At 38.5% G+C, this 15,426-nt stretch overlaps 3 protein-coding genes across 4 annotated transcripts; 2 read left to right on the top strand and 1 right to left on the bottom strand.

Annotated features, from left to right (window-relative positions):
- The first annotated feature begins 2 nt into the window (after positions 1-2).
- On the top strand, positions 3-2,608 carry LOC108892979 (proto-oncogene vav). Its single transcript, XM_018690765.2, has 5 exons — positions 3-139; positions 1,076-1,163; positions 1,350-1,479; positions 2,127-2,279; positions 2,377-2,608. The coding sequence occupies exons 1-5, from the start codon at positions 42-44 to the stop codon at positions 2,418-2,420; spliced, it is 513 nt and encodes a 170-aa protein (XP_018546281.1). The 5' UTR covers positions 3-41; the 3' UTR covers positions 2,421-2,608.
- Positions 2,609-3,641: 1,033 nt separating this feature from the next.
- Positions 3,642-5,523, bottom strand: LOC108892980 (ubiquitin-like protein 5). 2 transcript variants are annotated; one of them, XM_018690766.2, is made up of 5 exons: positions 5,408-5,523; positions 4,962-5,033; positions 4,367-4,450; positions 4,245-4,282; positions 3,642-4,032 (listed from the first exon to the last, which is right to left on the bottom strand). In XM_018690766.2, exons 2-5 carry the CDS (start codon positions 5,015-5,017, stop codon positions 3,989-3,991), a joined length of 222 nt encoding a protein of 73 aa, XP_018546282.1. In that variant the 5' UTR covers positions 5,018-5,033; positions 5,408-5,523; the 3' UTR covers positions 3,642-3,988. The 2 variants fall into 2 exon arrangements, with proteins under 2 accessions (XP_018546282.1, XP_018546283.1); XM_018690767.2 differs by having other exon boundaries at positions 4,962-5,059; positions 5,408-5,504.
- Positions 5,524-5,614: 91 nt separating this feature from the next.
- On the top strand, positions 5,615-12,814 carry LOC108892981 (peptidyl-prolyl cis-trans isomerase NIMA-interacting 1). The gene is made up of 5 exons (XM_018690768.2): positions 5,615-5,793; positions 8,644-8,726; positions 10,398-10,506; positions 10,594-10,704; positions 11,866-12,814. The coding sequence occupies exons 1-5, from the start codon at positions 5,736-5,738 to the stop codon at positions 11,973-11,975; spliced, it is 471 nt and encodes a 156-aa protein (XP_018546284.1). The 5' UTR covers positions 5,615-5,735; the 3' UTR covers positions 11,976-12,814.
- Positions 12,815-15,426: the final 2,612 nt, after the last annotated feature.

Consider the following 15,426-nt stretch of genomic DNA (forward strand, 5'->3'; position numbering starts at 1 on the left):
AAGCCCCTGATTCTCACTGTGATTGAAGGTTTGCTGGGAACATGGACAGAAGTGCTGCCAAAAACCTGCTAATGTCACGGTCTGATGGAACCTTCCTCGTGCGGCAGAAAGATGGAGGAGAGTTTGCCATCAGCATCAAGTAAGTTCATCAATAAAAGCAGTGTTTGGTTCTGAGGGAACTGGACAAATGTTCAGTTTCTTTTTATCGTAAGTGACTCATTTGTTTTTCATTTTGTTACAAATGGCTCTTTTATTTAAAGGTCCTGGTTATGTGTGATAACTTTTAATATATTTATTAATATATTTAGCAGGTACATTTTTAGTCTCTGAAAATGCTGTCTAAAGCAGTTGTATGTAACTATGAGTGATCGATTAGTTCACTGACAGAGAAATCAGCAACTGTTTTGATAAGTGATAAATTGTTTACATAATTTTCGAGCTAAAATGCTACAGATTCTCTGGTTCCAGCTTCTTAATTATAAAGAGTTTGTGCTTTTTTATAAAAAATATTTGGGTTTTTGACTGTTGGTGACAGTTTTCTGACATTTATAGAGCAAAGGATTTATCCATTAATCAAGACAATTATCCGCAGTTTAATCGATTATGAAAATAATCTTCAATTGCAGCCCCTATATATATATATATATATATATATATATATATATATATATATATATATAAAAGCAGTGTTTAAAAACCTTTCACTTTTCAGCTGAATTTAGCCTGGTATTAACCATGACGCCTTGATGTCTTTTGATCTACAAATACTTTGTTGTATACTGGTCCAGATAAATTGCTAGGCATCTTTGAGCTCAAGTTTCACTTCCTCTCTAAACCAGGGAAATTCAACTTCTCCAGCAAATAATTAGTACATGTTCTATTCAGTCATTGTCATATGAAACCTGTTAATTGCAGAAGTGGAGAGTCTATTTTCCTTCTTTTGAAAGGAGCAGCTACAACGTTCCGCTGTCAAACCAAACACGAAATATTCACTGTTCAACCACTTTGGGAGATTTGTGTGAACTTTCCCTTTAATGTTTTTTACTCTCTCTTTTCCCACTATGTGCTCTCCCAGGTTCAACATGGACATCAGACACATTAAGATCACATCCACTGAAGGCCTGTACCGCATCAATGAGAAGAAAGCATTCAAGGGTTTAATTGTATGTTTTAACCCCCTCATCTGACCAAAAACTTATGATACTCACACTGACACACACACACTGAAACTGTCTCTCACATTGTGGATTTTCAATCAATTACAATTTCCTCGTCTCCAACACAACCAGCATCTTTCTCACGTGTCTCTCGTCTTCTCCCCGTTACTGTTCTTGGCCGCCGTGTGTTAGGAGATGATTCAGTTTTACCAGCAGAACTCTTTGAAGGAGTATTTCAAGGATGTGGACACCACCCTACGGACGCCTTACAAACAACCAGAGCAGAGCAACTCGTCCAACGACACGCCAAATAGCACACCAGGTACAGCACGTCTCTGTCACACACTCCTCATTAAGACTGTGTTAAAGGAATAGTTCAGTGTTTCTGGAAATACTGGAAATTTGGTCATAAACCTACTGGTGGTAGATCAGATAGCAAAAATCTCTACACCAAACTTGTCGAATTGTGTTGAAACCACAATTGTCAGCCTCATGGTGGGGATTATCAGTGTCAGTAGGATTTATCCTCTGGGGAACATGAATGTCTGTACAAGGTTTCACGGTAATCCATCAAATACCTGTTAAGAGATTTCATTTTGGACCAACCGAGTACTGACAGACCGACACTGCTATTCAGAGTCATGCTGCTAGCTAAAAATCCTTCTACCAGCACCTGTAAAGCTGGAAAATTACACGTTATGTCTTGTTTGCTTATTCCATACAAAAGCTGAAATGTTAAAATGAGAAACTGTGGTTTTAGAGGGGATTATGAAAAACGTTTTTATTTTTTTTTATTTTTTTTTTACCCAGGCTTTGTGCTAAGTGTACCCTATAGCGTCATATTTAATGCACAGATAAGGTTATCAATCTCCTTGTCTAACTCTCAGCAAAAAAACAAAAATTTTCCCAAAGTGTTAAACTATTCATTGAAGCTTATCCATGGTTTGTAATGTGGACTCTGTCTCACAGGAGGCAGCATGAGGAGTTTTGGCGTAGCGAGGGCCAGGTACGACTTCTCAGCCAGGGACCGTTCAGAGCTGTCGCTGCGGGGAGGGAGACACCATCAAGATCCTATCCAAGAAAGGTCACAGTGGTTGGTGGAAAGGAGAGGTGTATGGCCGGGTGAGGAATTTGCAGACATCGACACATTTATAACTAGAAAACAGTTACTAATTTTTAAGGTATTTGTGTCTTACTTGCGTTGCTCTCATGTCTCCAGGTGGGGCTCTTTCCAGCCAACTATGTGGAGGAGGACTACTCTGACTACTGCTGACGTGGCTGCAGAGAAGATGTGAGAACCCAAACTATATGTGCAGGAGACTGTGTGATACCTGGTCCCCATTGATTGCATTAACCCATATGCACGTGTGTCTGTGTGCGTGTGAGAGAGATGCTGTTACTTGTGATCTAATGAGTGTCTAGTTATGTGAATAAAACTTTTTTCCAACTGACCTGATGAGGTCTGTTTTGTGTACGTACCACTAACTCAGAACAGTGTGCACACAAAGTTAGCATCCAAAATGGTTGTCAAATCTGTTGCAATAAGAGCGTGCAGAATTCAGGGAAGGTTTTCCACATGATTTTGGTACCTGGCTGCAGGGATTTGCTCCCATTCAGCCACAAGGGTATTAATAAGGTTGACTTGCGTTGCTTGATTAAAACATGACTCCGGTTCATCCCAAAGGTGTAGGATGGGGTTGAGCAAGCCACTCAAGTTCTTCCACACCAAACTGGGAAAAGCACTTCTTAATGTATCTGGCCTTGTGTATGGTGGCATTGTAATACTTAGCTTAGCTTACCAAAACATAAAGACTGGTAATGTAATATTTAGACCAGATATGGTCTTCCCAAACTGTTGCTACAAAGCTGAAACCAAGTATCTGTCAAAAATATCACCATATGCTGAAGCATTAAGATTTACCTTAACTGGAACGAAGAGGTCTGGCCATAAGTATGAAAAAACTGACCAGAAACCAGACTGTATACTAGTGGAAGAATATTCAGAGCTTTTATCCAAGTAAAAAATATGAATACCACAGTGTAAAAAAAAAAACTCACAATTTTACTTGAATAAAATTAACTTCTAACAGTTACATTGTAATATATATTTTGGATTATTGAATTATTGAGTAATTAAAAACTAGTTTGATCTTTTGCATGAAAAAGTAACAAATAACTGCAGCTGTTAGACATTTGTAGTGTGGTAAATAATAATTCAGTATTTCCCTCTATTCAAGTAACATACCTCATACCTTTTTTGCAATGCTCATCTTCTCTAAAGCTAGAAAACAAAGAGTTGAAACACACACTGTTCCAGTGTCAGTAGTGACAGTGAAGTATGAATATTTAATCTACAGACTTTCAAGCTTCGAGCTGAAGGTAACATCAGTACAATTTTCATTGGGAAAAGTGTTGAGGTATTTCTGTCTCTTCCCACATGAGAAAACATAACTAATGGACAACAATGACCAGCACTCAGTCGTGTAGGTAGGTAAATATCAGCTTTACTTCCAAAATATCAAAACAAAATATTTGTAGAACAACATGTATTTCACATAATAATTTCTGGGCGAAAATTAAAAGCTAAAACTGCCGTCTTTGTTGTGTGTGGTGTGTGTGTGTGTGTGTGTGTGTGTGTGTGTGTGTGTGTGTGTGTGTGTGTGTGTGTGTGTGTGTGTGTGTGTGTGTGTGTGTGTGTGTGTGAGAGATATCTGCTCTGTAGATTAAGCTCCTTCTCTGTTTCGATTGTGTCAATTCTGTGTGTGTATGTGTAACAATGAAGAGTGCAGTTTGTGTAGCATTGTCTTGTGGTCCTGTGGTCCTTCTGTGGTCTACTGGTAGTACAGCTCCAGGTTCATGCCATCATGGATTTCATCTGCAGAGATCGTAGTTAAGTACAACACATCAGGACAGAACAGTTGTGGATTCTTCTTGATAAAAGTTTACTACTGTTATTATTTAAATGCATCAGAAAAATACTCTTGCTGCTTTCATGTAGGAAAAATAAACTTATTCTTTAATCCTAGTGTATAACATTTATATAGAAAGAAATAGTCACTGCAGCAGAAAAGATTGTTGAAAGGATACAGTCACCCAGAGACACATGATCCTTGAATATGGTATACCTGTAAGAGCAGAAGATGAACATTTAGCTGCTAATAGAAAACAGCCACAGAAACAATTGTTACGGTTCCCAGATGAGCACTTACCATTTCTTTAATACAATCTTGTCGTGCCGTGTTCCTGTCTGGGCAGCAATGAGCTTCTTCAGATCTCCAATGGTATCCTCAGAGCTGAAACATGGCGGTTAAGGAAGGAGCAAGATGGTGGCGTGGAAAAAAATTGTGGTTTAACTAACCCAGTTATCATTTATCTTAATATTCAAATGCAGCTAAATTGATTTGTTTATCTAATTGATTTGTTTATCTTGGATGAATTTTATCAAGATAACTCTAATTTTGAAACAGATGAACAGAGTGGACTTGTGATTGGCTGGCATGACACTGTGGCTACAGACCACATTTTTCTGCAGCTGCATGATAGATATTAGTAAACCTGAGAAACTAACAATAGAAACTGCTGATACTTAAGGGGACAAGATAAGATAATACTAGGGACTTGTGTGCATGTAAATATACTAAGTGATAGATGATATTGATGACATGACACAGAACAAGAAGTTGAGTTTCAAATGTTGAAATACTATAAAACTGCCATAATGTCCAGAAAGGGCCCTGTGTACATGGACCCAGGTTTTACACGTGTTGCAGGACGCATTATCTGCATAGCTTTAGTGAGGGATACTTGCATTTGACCCGGACTTTCTTGCCCAGACGATCGTTGCAGACCACCTCGATCATCTTCAGTTCCTGTCAGCTGGAAAGCAAACGAGACAAACGGAGCTGTGGATACAATCGGTTGTCACTTTATTAGGATCACCTACCTAAAACCAGTGAGGTCTAATCCAGCTATTAGTTTTAGCTAAGTGTGCCTAATAAACTGCAAGCTAAGAGTATATTCGTACGTAAAGTTAGAAGTTATATTCAATGCGGTTCATTCACATTTAGCCACATCGAAGACAGAGGCTATAAAGCCAGGTTGTTTTGTTTAGCTAACATAATAGCTAACACACTGGCATATTATAGATAATTAATGATACAAAACACACACATAAAGCAACTGTTTGCTTTGAAAATATCGAGTATTCGTTTATATTTATAATTGTTGTCATACATATGTGACTTTCCTACCTTAAAACGCACAAAATTACAAATATCTTCCTGGCGCTGATATTTTCTGGAACGCTCTCTGTCCTGCTTACCGTAAAGCTGATATGGTTTGCGTATCAACGTCTTGACCAATAAAACGGGCACACTCGTGATTGACAGCTCAAATCAGCCTATGACAGGACAGAGAACCCCGACAAAGGCGGGCTTGCGTCTGACAACAACTCGTGCCGTAAACACGTTGTTGAGTGTTGTAAATTGCCTAGCTGCACCCCGGCCTGTCACACGGTAGCCACATTGAAATTAAATTTAAAAAACGCTGCTACAGGGAAAAATAAAATATACAACAATAATGGCAGACGAGGAGAAGCTACCGTCCGGATGGGAGAAAAGAATGAGCCGCAGTTCAGGTAACGAAACAGAACCCAGGAGACGCTAAATGAGCTAGCCTGCTTGCTAAATGGCACCATGTACTAAAGTTAGCTTAGTAGCTAGCAACCCCAACATCGAGCTTTACCGCTGAAACGAGACAGAGGAGAAGTTTGAGTTTAATGAGGGGAGGTTGAAACTAAAGAAGGGCACCTCGGTGTTGCAGGTGTGCTTTCTTAAATGTGGTGTTTGGTTGTTATTAGGTGTGTTGCTAACTCATTCAACCTGCAAGGCCCTGCATGACGTCATTCCGCCCCAGTGCCTCACCTGCAGACAGGGAAGGGCGCTCTTTTAGATGCATGCATACCTGTGTGGGACAACCCTGGGCAAATTATATATATAGATTTTTTTTTTCTCAAAGTATGAAGAAGTAAATACAACCCCTGCTTCAAATAGACATTTAAAATGAGCTCTTTCTTCAAGTTCAGCTAACAATCTGCTGATTCATTTTTTGATTTTTTTGTTTTTAGTTTTAAGTTTTTATAGTGATTGTTACAGTCAAGTCACAGAAACAAGCAATTTTATTCTAAAATAGATGGAAAACTAACTTTTAACGCACCAAGAACATATGTCTACAGTCTAGATGTGTTTGGAAATCATGCATAGGGGATTTTAGAAGCAACTTGACTTTATACAAAGTCAACTGGATGGGGCCAGTGGGTGCTCATAGTGGAAAAAATTTTATTTGTTCTTTATGTTGAGACTGGAAAAGCAGAAAGTTTTAGGGGCTGGTGTTGGAGAATATTTTCCGCCATCTCTGCTTGAAAACCAACCTGTGCATTGATTAAACAGCTAATCATTTCAGTCTTACTTCAAATGTTAACACACTGTTACCCTTTATTTGTGAACTTAAAGTCTTTTTTTGGGGGGGGGGGGGGGGGGGGTGTTTTACTAATCAGCATTTATAATGTGCAAAATTGTGGGAACCCTACTAATTTGGTGCTTAGCGGTCTTCTCTTTGGCAGAGATCGCAGCTTGCAATTGCTTTTAGTAGCAGATAAGAGTCTTTCTATTCCTGATGAATGAATTTTCACGTGGTCTTACTGCAGATCACCTCAGTGTCTGAGATATTGTAGGCTGTCCTACACACACGGCATGTTTAAAATCAACCCACAGATATTCTGTCCAGAATTTGCTGATATTCAGTGGAATCCATTCTTCCCTCCATCTGTGCCACTGGCTGTGCACAGTGCATTAACATTTGAAGAAAGGACCCTTTTAATATCGGTTTGCCTCAGAGGTTACATTTACTCCCTTCCACTTCAACAATCAACTGATTGTGTAATTTTGCATACAACTGTATGTTTGGATGCCAAAAAAATTTGTAGGGTCTAATTCTATCAAGGCACTCACCATCCCATCACATTGTGCTGTCTCAGTCTACAGTGGCTTATCTCTAACCTCCTAAGACCCTGCGTCCACATATGTGGACATTACATTTTGGGTTTGCTGCACCTCATATTTTAATTTTGCTAAACTTAGACCTGTTGTCCCTGTTAGCTGACACCTTTTTGTGCAGTTTTAGTGTGGACAAAATCACAATGCACTCAACAGTGTAAAAACAAGATGGCAGGAATTTCTGTCAACACATTCTACAGCCGAGATCAATACAGAAGTACAAGAGGAACAAAACCTAATTAAATTTTATGGTTTTACATTGTTTTTTTATGCACAATAACATTTGTTGCTTGATATAGCATCCAAATTTGACAAGACAGCAAATCTGACAACAGGACATTACCATTCATATTTGGTTTTTCATAATTTCTTATGCTTATTCATAATTTGAGTGACAGACAAAAAGAGTGAGTGCTGCTGTTTGTAGCCTGTTAGTAAATGTTAGCAGAAATTCTCCCAGGCCATTAGGTGTAACAGACTGTTCCCAGCGACAAAATGGACATTCCTAGTTCAGAGTATGGAGTAAGGAAAAGGTATAGAGTTACAAAACGTTGAACAATTGTAAGACTTTTAGATGTGTTGCTTGTTTGCAAGTTTGTTTTTGCACAGCCATGTTTAAGCATGGAAATAAAGAGTTTTATACACTGATAACTTTATTTTTTTTGCAGTGTAATAAACCAATTATCCCCATATGCTGACTTCATTTTTTTTCAAAATCTACTTCCTGTTTAAAGACATAGTTTAGTCTTTATACTAATCAGGTCATACTAATCCCAAAAAGCTAGGAGAAATTAAAAATGCGTAAGATCAATGCTCGGGTTTTAAGAGGTCAAAGCCGCTCTGTGTTCCCATCAAGTCTGTTTTCAGCCACAACATGCATCTGTACTAAGCAAAAGAAAAAAAAGCTCTGACAGACCCACTGTACTTTACCTGCCCTCCATCAAATAGCAAAGTTAGTGACCAGCTATTGATAAGTGACTAAAACGTTTAGACATTCAGATCATTCCTGTAGGAGTTGTATACACCAGGACAGAGCTAGAAGGAGAGTGAATTTTGGATTTACACACAGCAGGTGGTCAGAAACACGACTTCAGATGCTGCCGAGTGTCTGGACGGATAAAATAAGAAATTGTTTGGTAACACGTTTAGGGAGGCACTGGGCCAATTTTTCTGCTCTAATTCCAATGCCTCAGTCCAGACTCCAGACTGCAATATTAGCTCTCTTGTCTTCCCCTTATATAAAGCTTGTACATCTCACTGCATAAAACTCATCAGACTTATGGATCTGACTGATGACTGATGAATCAGTGCACTTCTAAACACACTTGCCATAACAACTTTACTGGGTTGGTTATTTGTCAGTGTGGTGTTTTCAGCTTGTTCCACTCCGTCTGTGTGTTTAAGAAATAATCTCTGTCTCTTTGCTTCTACAGGCAAAGTGTACTACTTCAACCACATCACCAATGCCAGTCAGTGGGAACGTCCAGTGGGAGATGGCCGTGGAGAACCAGATAAGGTTTTTATGTGTAATTATTTTAATGTAGTTATTAAAATAATTACATTACATTTAAATTATACAGCGTTTGAGCTAGTTTAGTGATGTGATTATTAAAATTAGTGATGGATGGAGAAGCTTTAGAGCATTGAATGCAACAAGAACAGTGACATCTGGTGGTTTGCAGAAATTGAAGCAGCTCTTTGAGATCTGCTAAAACACAACAGTGTAAGTGTTTGTAATAAAAGTCTTAAGAAAGCTGCGTTTTTTTTAGTCTAGTCTGTAAATATTTTGCAAATATTTTTTTGCATTATGGGAGGATAAAATAACTTTATAAAAGACTGAAATTAATCATAAAAATAGTGCCCTACTAGCTGACATGTGTTTTCAGGGAATAGGGAGGTTTTTAATATTTTATCCAATTTCCAGTTTCTCTAAAAAAGGAATTTAAACAAGTTGAAAGTATTCCACATGATGGTTGCAACTAATTATTATTTTCGTTATTGATCTGTCATTTTATGTTATGTTGTTATGTGTTGTCTATGAAATGTAAAATCCATCGACCAGAAGTTCCATATTCATACCGTTTGTTGTGTTCGACCAACAATCCAAAGCCCAAATATATTCACTTCATTACTGTGAGCAGAAAATCTTTGAACCATCAGATATTTTGATCTTTTCACTTGAAAAACATCCCAGACGGTTAACCTGCTATCAAACTTGTGCCAATTGAATTTCTGCCAGTTGACTGCTCATTAATATATCCTGTATTAGTTTGTTCCTGCTCCTCATTAAAATCATATGATGTTTACACTGAGAGAAAATTTTGACCCAAAGATGCCATAGTTTTAATGGCTGCACCATGAAATTGACATATTGTAGCTGTCATCTGTAACACTTTGTGCACATTTTATAATTCGGCCTTATATATTTGGCATATTTTGAAAAAAAAGTGAGCTGTCCTAAAATATAAAATAAAGTCCTGTGGGTTTAAACAAAGTTTGGCTGCACAGCATCACTTTGCAATGACTGACCCACCAGCACGTCAGTGAGGCTAAGTGAGGTTTACAGCTCCCAACCTGATCAGTTATTGTCGTACAAGACTCTACGACTTCCAGACTTTTACAGCTGCAGGCAGCTTACTGTAAGTAAGACGCTCTTAACACTTGATTAATAATTTACTCAAGCTCCAGTTAGCCATTGAGTCTGTATTTATGTTAGTAGATCTTAAATAAAGAGGAATGGGTGTGTCACTGTTTAATGAGCCATTGAGCCGATTGATAACCAGTCTTGGGGATTTTTCACAGGGTACAAAACCAAAGGTTGAAAGACTAAAATCTGATTATGGGTAGGATCCCTACAGAGATGGACTTGCTATCAGACTCCATTGATAAAAACAATAATTTTACCTTTCCGAAAACGGGACTTGCTGGAATACTTCTGTTAGTATATTTGTTTTATTGTGTGGCTTTGAGTGGTGGAAGAAGTATTCAGATTGTTAAGTAAAAGTACCACACAATAACACAAACAAACAGTGGTATTCAAGCAGCTCCTGCGTTCTGCGAAGTAAAATCACTTTTTTTGTCAATGATGTCTGGTAGTGATATGTAGGAATATTTCTGATCTTACAGTTTAATAAAACAGTCTGGGGTTTGGTTTTGTTTTGGTTTTTTTTTACCTCCACTTGCTCAGGTGCGCTGCTCTCACCTCCTGGTGAAGCATAATCAGTCACGTCGTCCATCTTCCTGGCGGGAACAAAATATCACACGAACTAAAGACGAGGCCCTGGATCTCATTCAGAGTAAGTAAGACAGAGAATGGAGTGTGGGTGGTGGTGGTCATTTGATTTATGTATTTAATTTGTTCTTTATTTCTCTTTTCTGTGCAGAGTACATAGAACAGATCAAGTCCGGAGAGGAGAAGTTTGAGTATCTGGCTTCTCAGTTCAGCGACTGCAGCTCAGCTAAGAATGGTGGAGATCTGGGACTGTTCGGCAGAGGTACACACACAAATACTGTAAACATATACAACTATATATGCACACCCCCAGGCATACCCTTATTAATGTATACGCAAAGACAGAACAGTTGTACACATACATTCGTTTTTTATGAAGCACTGGGGATAAATATTGTTACATTTGCAAAACAATGACAGATGGAACCGCTGACGCTAATTTGCTGTGGCTGTCCCTGGTTGGTCTTTTTACAGTCACATGGAATAAAGACAAAATACAAAGGGTTGGGCTCTGATGAATATTTAGATTTTTCTTATTGTCAACAAATTCCATGAAAAGACCCAAACAAACAACAAATATATCCAAGTATCGTCTGCCACAGTCTAATGTAGCTTATTCCTCTGTAGCACAGAGCTCTGTTGAGCCACACTGTTGCACTGGGTTATTTCATGACAATGAACATGGATACTGTAGTTTATTTTGAGTGAATCCCATACACAACACCCTGCTGCCATAAATACCCACCAGAGCACTAAATGTGTATTAATCCTCAACTGAAAATAGTCCCCATCATCTGTTTACTTATGTTTGAGTACCAGTTACCAAACCTGCAGTACGCAGCTGTTTTAGGAAATTATTTATCTTAAAACAATTAAGAAATTAGTTACATCTTAAGTAGGAATAAAAGGGCTTTTGGTTGTGTGCCACAGACTGAGTAGGGAACAGCTCTACACTGTAATGAGTAGAAATTGAAAGTCAACAGTAAAGAAACTGCAAAATTGTTCATTTCATGAGTCTCATTCTGGTTTTGTTGCTCTCACTTCTCGGCACTGTGGTGGCAAGATTCAATTTCTGACTCTCATGATTCACCTTCAGCTAAAACTGAAACCTAATGAATTTCAATGATTTCAAGATGGCACCGTGAGAGTGGCAGTCTGCTGGTCTTTGTGTTACTGAGCTGTTTTTATCACCACTTCTATAATTCTTTTTGTTTGATTCACTCAAAGCACCTCTCACTATGGCTTTTTCAGAATATTTAGATTTAGGTTTCTCTCATGGGATCAATAAAGTCTGTTTATCTATTAATTAACAAACTGTACACACAGGGTACAGATGATAACCTTCAACAGATTCTATGATTTATTTATTTTTAATGTAAAACAGTGTGATAATGCTTTAACAGTATCTGTGTTTGTGTTTTAGGTCAGATGCAGAAGCCTTTTGAAGATGCCTCCTTTGCTCTTAAAGTGGGAGACATGAGTGGTCCTGTTTTTACTGACTCTGGGGTCCACATCATCCTACGTACTGGCTGAAAGGAAGACACCACACACACACTCACACTCTCTCTCTCTCTCTCTCACACACACACATGCATTCATAGTCAGTCCAACTCAACCAGTCCTGTGATTTATTTTAATGACACATACCACCCAATAAACAGAGCCTCTGGGCTGAATCATATTATATTAAGTGGGATCATTTTGCTCCAAGCACTATTAAACATGTATGAATAATTTCATTACACTGAACTTCAAGGAGTATTGCAGATTATTCCTGTAAGACCTCAAGCTTTTATTAACCATGGCGATGCCATTATATAAAAATATAGGCGTGCCTGTGACTCTGTTGAAGTGGCTGCCCCGTGGAAACAGTTTCACATGATGAGTGAAGTTTGAGAATGTGTCTGTAAAAGCTTGTGTTTTGTATGTGCATGTCTTCAAGAGGACCATTTACTGTACCTTTCCCTGTTATGTTTTCCATTTTCTACAGTATGTGTGCCAAAGTAATCCCTCTACCTGTGTTATTGTTTTACAAAATAGACTCTTAAGATGTTTAAGATACTTTCTGGCCATTGCAGACCACTGCAGCTGGAGAAACAACTGTTATTCTTAGTTCTCTACATTTAGCATTGATTTAAATTCTTCTGTCTCTCGCAGATCAGAAACATAGACTTATTTGTTTTCATTATCCACTTTGAACTGCGCACGTTTTCCCCCCTTGGATATGCAAAGATGGCACCGCTGAAAACTTCCAGGTTTTAACAATCAGCTCCGCAGCTTTTAAAAGCATCAAAGTTCAGATGCACTGTTACACTGTTGTGTCATTGGGGCTCTTCTTCCATCAATAAAAAAAATAATAATCTTTTTTATAAGTTTTGCTTAGTTCCTCTTTTTTGGGTTCCTCTTTGTAAAAACATATCGGACCTCACTACAAATGTGTGCGTGTGCATGAGAGAGATGATGGGAGGGTGAGGATTTGTTTAGCACAAAATGAAATGATGGACGTAAATAATGACCCACAGACTTTGGCTAAAGTTAAACATCCAGTTTGACTGCTCTGAAGTGTCTTTATATGATCTGCTCATGTGGCATGTTGTTCCTAAGATAAAATCTGTGGCTATTTCAGCTTTCCCAAAATATATTTTAGACCCACATAACACTAAACTATCACATTCTGTTTTTGCTAAAGACAAGCTGACTATACTTTCTGTCCTGTACTTATATACTTAAACTTCTACTCAGTGCCTCTAATGATCATTTTTCAAACCTAATTATGCTTTTTCAAAACCAATGATTTCTCTTTTTTTCTTTCTGGCACATTCTTTAGAGCATGTTTCTCCTCTTGTGTGGCTGTTCATCTTTTATTATTCTTACTGTTGTTATGTAATGTTAGCATACTTAGCTCTGTTCTCCTTTGATTTGCTTTCGCTTTCCCTCTCATTTCTTTGTTGACCGGACATAAAACAACATCAACTTTTTGGGTATTTTGATCAGATAGAAAACTTTAAATTTTAACAGAAAGATCAACAGTCTTTTCCCGTAAGTGTGTGAAAAACAAAACCTCCCCTCCCCTCACCTCACCTCACCTCTCCCCAAATATTTGTTATTTTGCATTTGTAACCGAGTGTTAAAGCGCCTCCAAAACACACGCAGCCTTCAGTAAACCTCACAGCTTCCTGATGACACGTGTTGGAGCGCGTGTTTTTGGATTCTCTGTGCATCTTAGCACACCTGCTCGTGCAGAAGTTGATCATTGAAACGTCTGTTTAAACTGTAGAATAATGCACGTTAAATTGAAAGCATGTGTTTTAATGCTCTTGGAGATGTACACACCCGCGGGTGTTTTTTCAACGTAACGGGCTCGAGGATGATCCGAGTTAGATTGAACTGAGTTAACGTTAACGCTGTGAACTGATCAAGTTATCACCTTGTTGTTGGTGATTAAACACAAACGCTTGTAGGTGATAACTCTACACAACTTTGTTTCTGGCACACGGACCATATCGATCTGTGCGCATCATCCAACATACTGGTTAATGATTTCATACTAAAAATACAGAGAAATCTGTGGGTGTTCCATCGTTTTTTGTTTTTATGTTTGTTTATGTTTGTTTTTTTTTCTTTGTGCCACGTGCGTGCACATTTGGAACCCTTACTTACCAATGAGGCGGTACAGCCAAGTCTTCAGTTTACATCAGATACTTCCCCGGGCGCATCTCTGACAGGTTGCAAATATTTTACTTCGTTGTTCGTTTACAAAGTTGCAGTCAAAAAACCTTGCTTCACTGAAGCTTTCATGCTGCTGGCGAACTGGGACACACCGTGCTCTCCATTACAGACTTTAATTCCTAACAAACAATAGTGAGCGTGCGCGCAGATTCAGGCACAACAAAAAATGTGGTAACTTAAAGCTCTCAAACAGAAATGTCCTGTAATCTGTAAAAACGTATGTATAACACAACAAACATAAATGGCAAACAGTTGCACTGTAGTGTGTAATTTTTTGTATATGCAAATATCAGCAAAGGTACAGCTCAAGTGTTTTTTATCAACTTTGGCTCCTACATTTCCCGGCCCCTAATTGGGAGACAGTAAGGTTACCAATTACTCAAACAATCAAACAATATTACGATAGCCAAAGGTATTTTTAAGTATAAACATTATTTTTAAGCCATTTATTCCAGTCCCATAAATGTCTCTTAAGAGTCTGTTTCACATACAAGACAGAGCTTTTCAGCAGGTCTTTCAAGAGTGTTTGATTTTGTTTTAACCAATGCTCTGCAAACAAGTTCCTTTTAATCTGGGATGGTCTGAATGACTCTACCTAACACCCAGGAGTTTCTTGGGGCAGAGTCATCCACAATCAGCACTACGTCTCCAGAAGTGAGATTTTGCCTCACTTGAGTCCATTTTTGGCACTCTTGTAAAAGAGGCAAGTATTCATGCACCCACCGTCTCCAGAACGGGTTTGCCAGGTACTGAACCTGTTTACACCTTCGGCGCGAGTATAACTCCTCCCTTTTAAACAGCCCTGGTGGAAGTAGCAGTCGCCTTTTCAATAGAAGGAGGTGATTAGGGGTCAAGGCTTCAAGGTCATTTGGGTCATCAGATGATTTTGTGATTGGCCTTTCATTTATTATATTCTCAAGCTCACATAGCAGTGTCTGAAGAGACTCATCATCCACAACCTGTTCTTTTAGATTGGACTTCAGAATCTTTCTGCAGCATCAAAATTAGTCCCATTATCTGAATGTATAATTGATACCTGGCCTCTCCTGCACATGAACCTGCAGATTGCATTTAAACATGAGTCAGTGTCCAGTGTGTGAGCAACCTCTATGTGCACTGCTTTTGTAGTTAGGCATGTGAACAGCACAACATTTCTTTTGATGTCTGAGCGCTCTCTCTTGACCATAAATAGCCCAAAATAGTCGAAACTGACATGAGCGAATGGTGGCTTGTCTGGTTGAAGTCATTCAGTATC

The sequence above is a fragment of the Lates calcarifer genome, unplaced genomic scaffold, assembly GCF_001640805.2.
Source record: "Lates calcarifer isolate ASB-BC8 unplaced genomic scaffold, TLL_Latcal_v3 _unitig_262_quiver_961, whole genome shotgun sequence".
Classification (NCBI taxonomy): domain Eukaryota; kingdom Metazoa; phylum Chordata; class Actinopteri; family Centropomidae; genus Lates; species Lates calcarifer.

Bases quoted from the DNA above. Each gene is read 5' to 3' on its own strand.
- LOC108892979 (XM_018690765.2), top strand. From the start codon at position 42: ATGGACAGAAGTGCTGCCAAAAACCTGCTAATGTCACGGTCTGATGGA. The intron at 1,164-1,349 runs GTATGTTTTAAC...GCCGTGTGTTAG, and splicing joins AAGCATTCAAGGGTTTAATT to GAGATGATTCAGTTTTACCA. The intron at 2,280-2,376 runs GTGAGGAATTTG...TCATGTCTCCAG, and splicing joins AAGGAGAGGTGTATGGCCGG to GTGGGGCTCTTTCCAGCCAA.
- LOC108892980 (XM_018690766.2), bottom strand. From the start codon at position 5,017: ATGATCGAGGTGGTCTGCAACGATCGTCTGGGCAAGAAAGTCCGGGTC. The intron at 4,451-4,961 runs GTATCCCTCACT...GCCATGTTTCAG, and splicing joins AAAGTCCGGGTCAAATGCAA to CTCTGAGGATACCATTGGAG. The intron at 4,033-4,244 runs GTATCCTTTCAA...CGATCTCTGCAG, and splicing joins TCATGTGTCTCTGGGTGACT to ATGAAATCCATGATGGCATG.
- LOC108892981 (XM_018690768.2), top strand. From the start codon at position 5,736: ATGGCAGACGAGGAGAAGCTACCGTCCGGATGGGAGAAAAGAATGAGC. The intron at 10,507-10,593 runs GTAAGTAAGACA...TTTTCTGTGCAG, and splicing joins GGCCCTGGATCTCATTCAGA to AGTACATAGAACAGATCAAG. The intron at 10,705-11,865 runs GTACACACACAA...TTTGTGTTTTAG, and splicing joins TCTGGGACTGTTCGGCAGAG to GTCAGATGCAGAAGCCTTTT.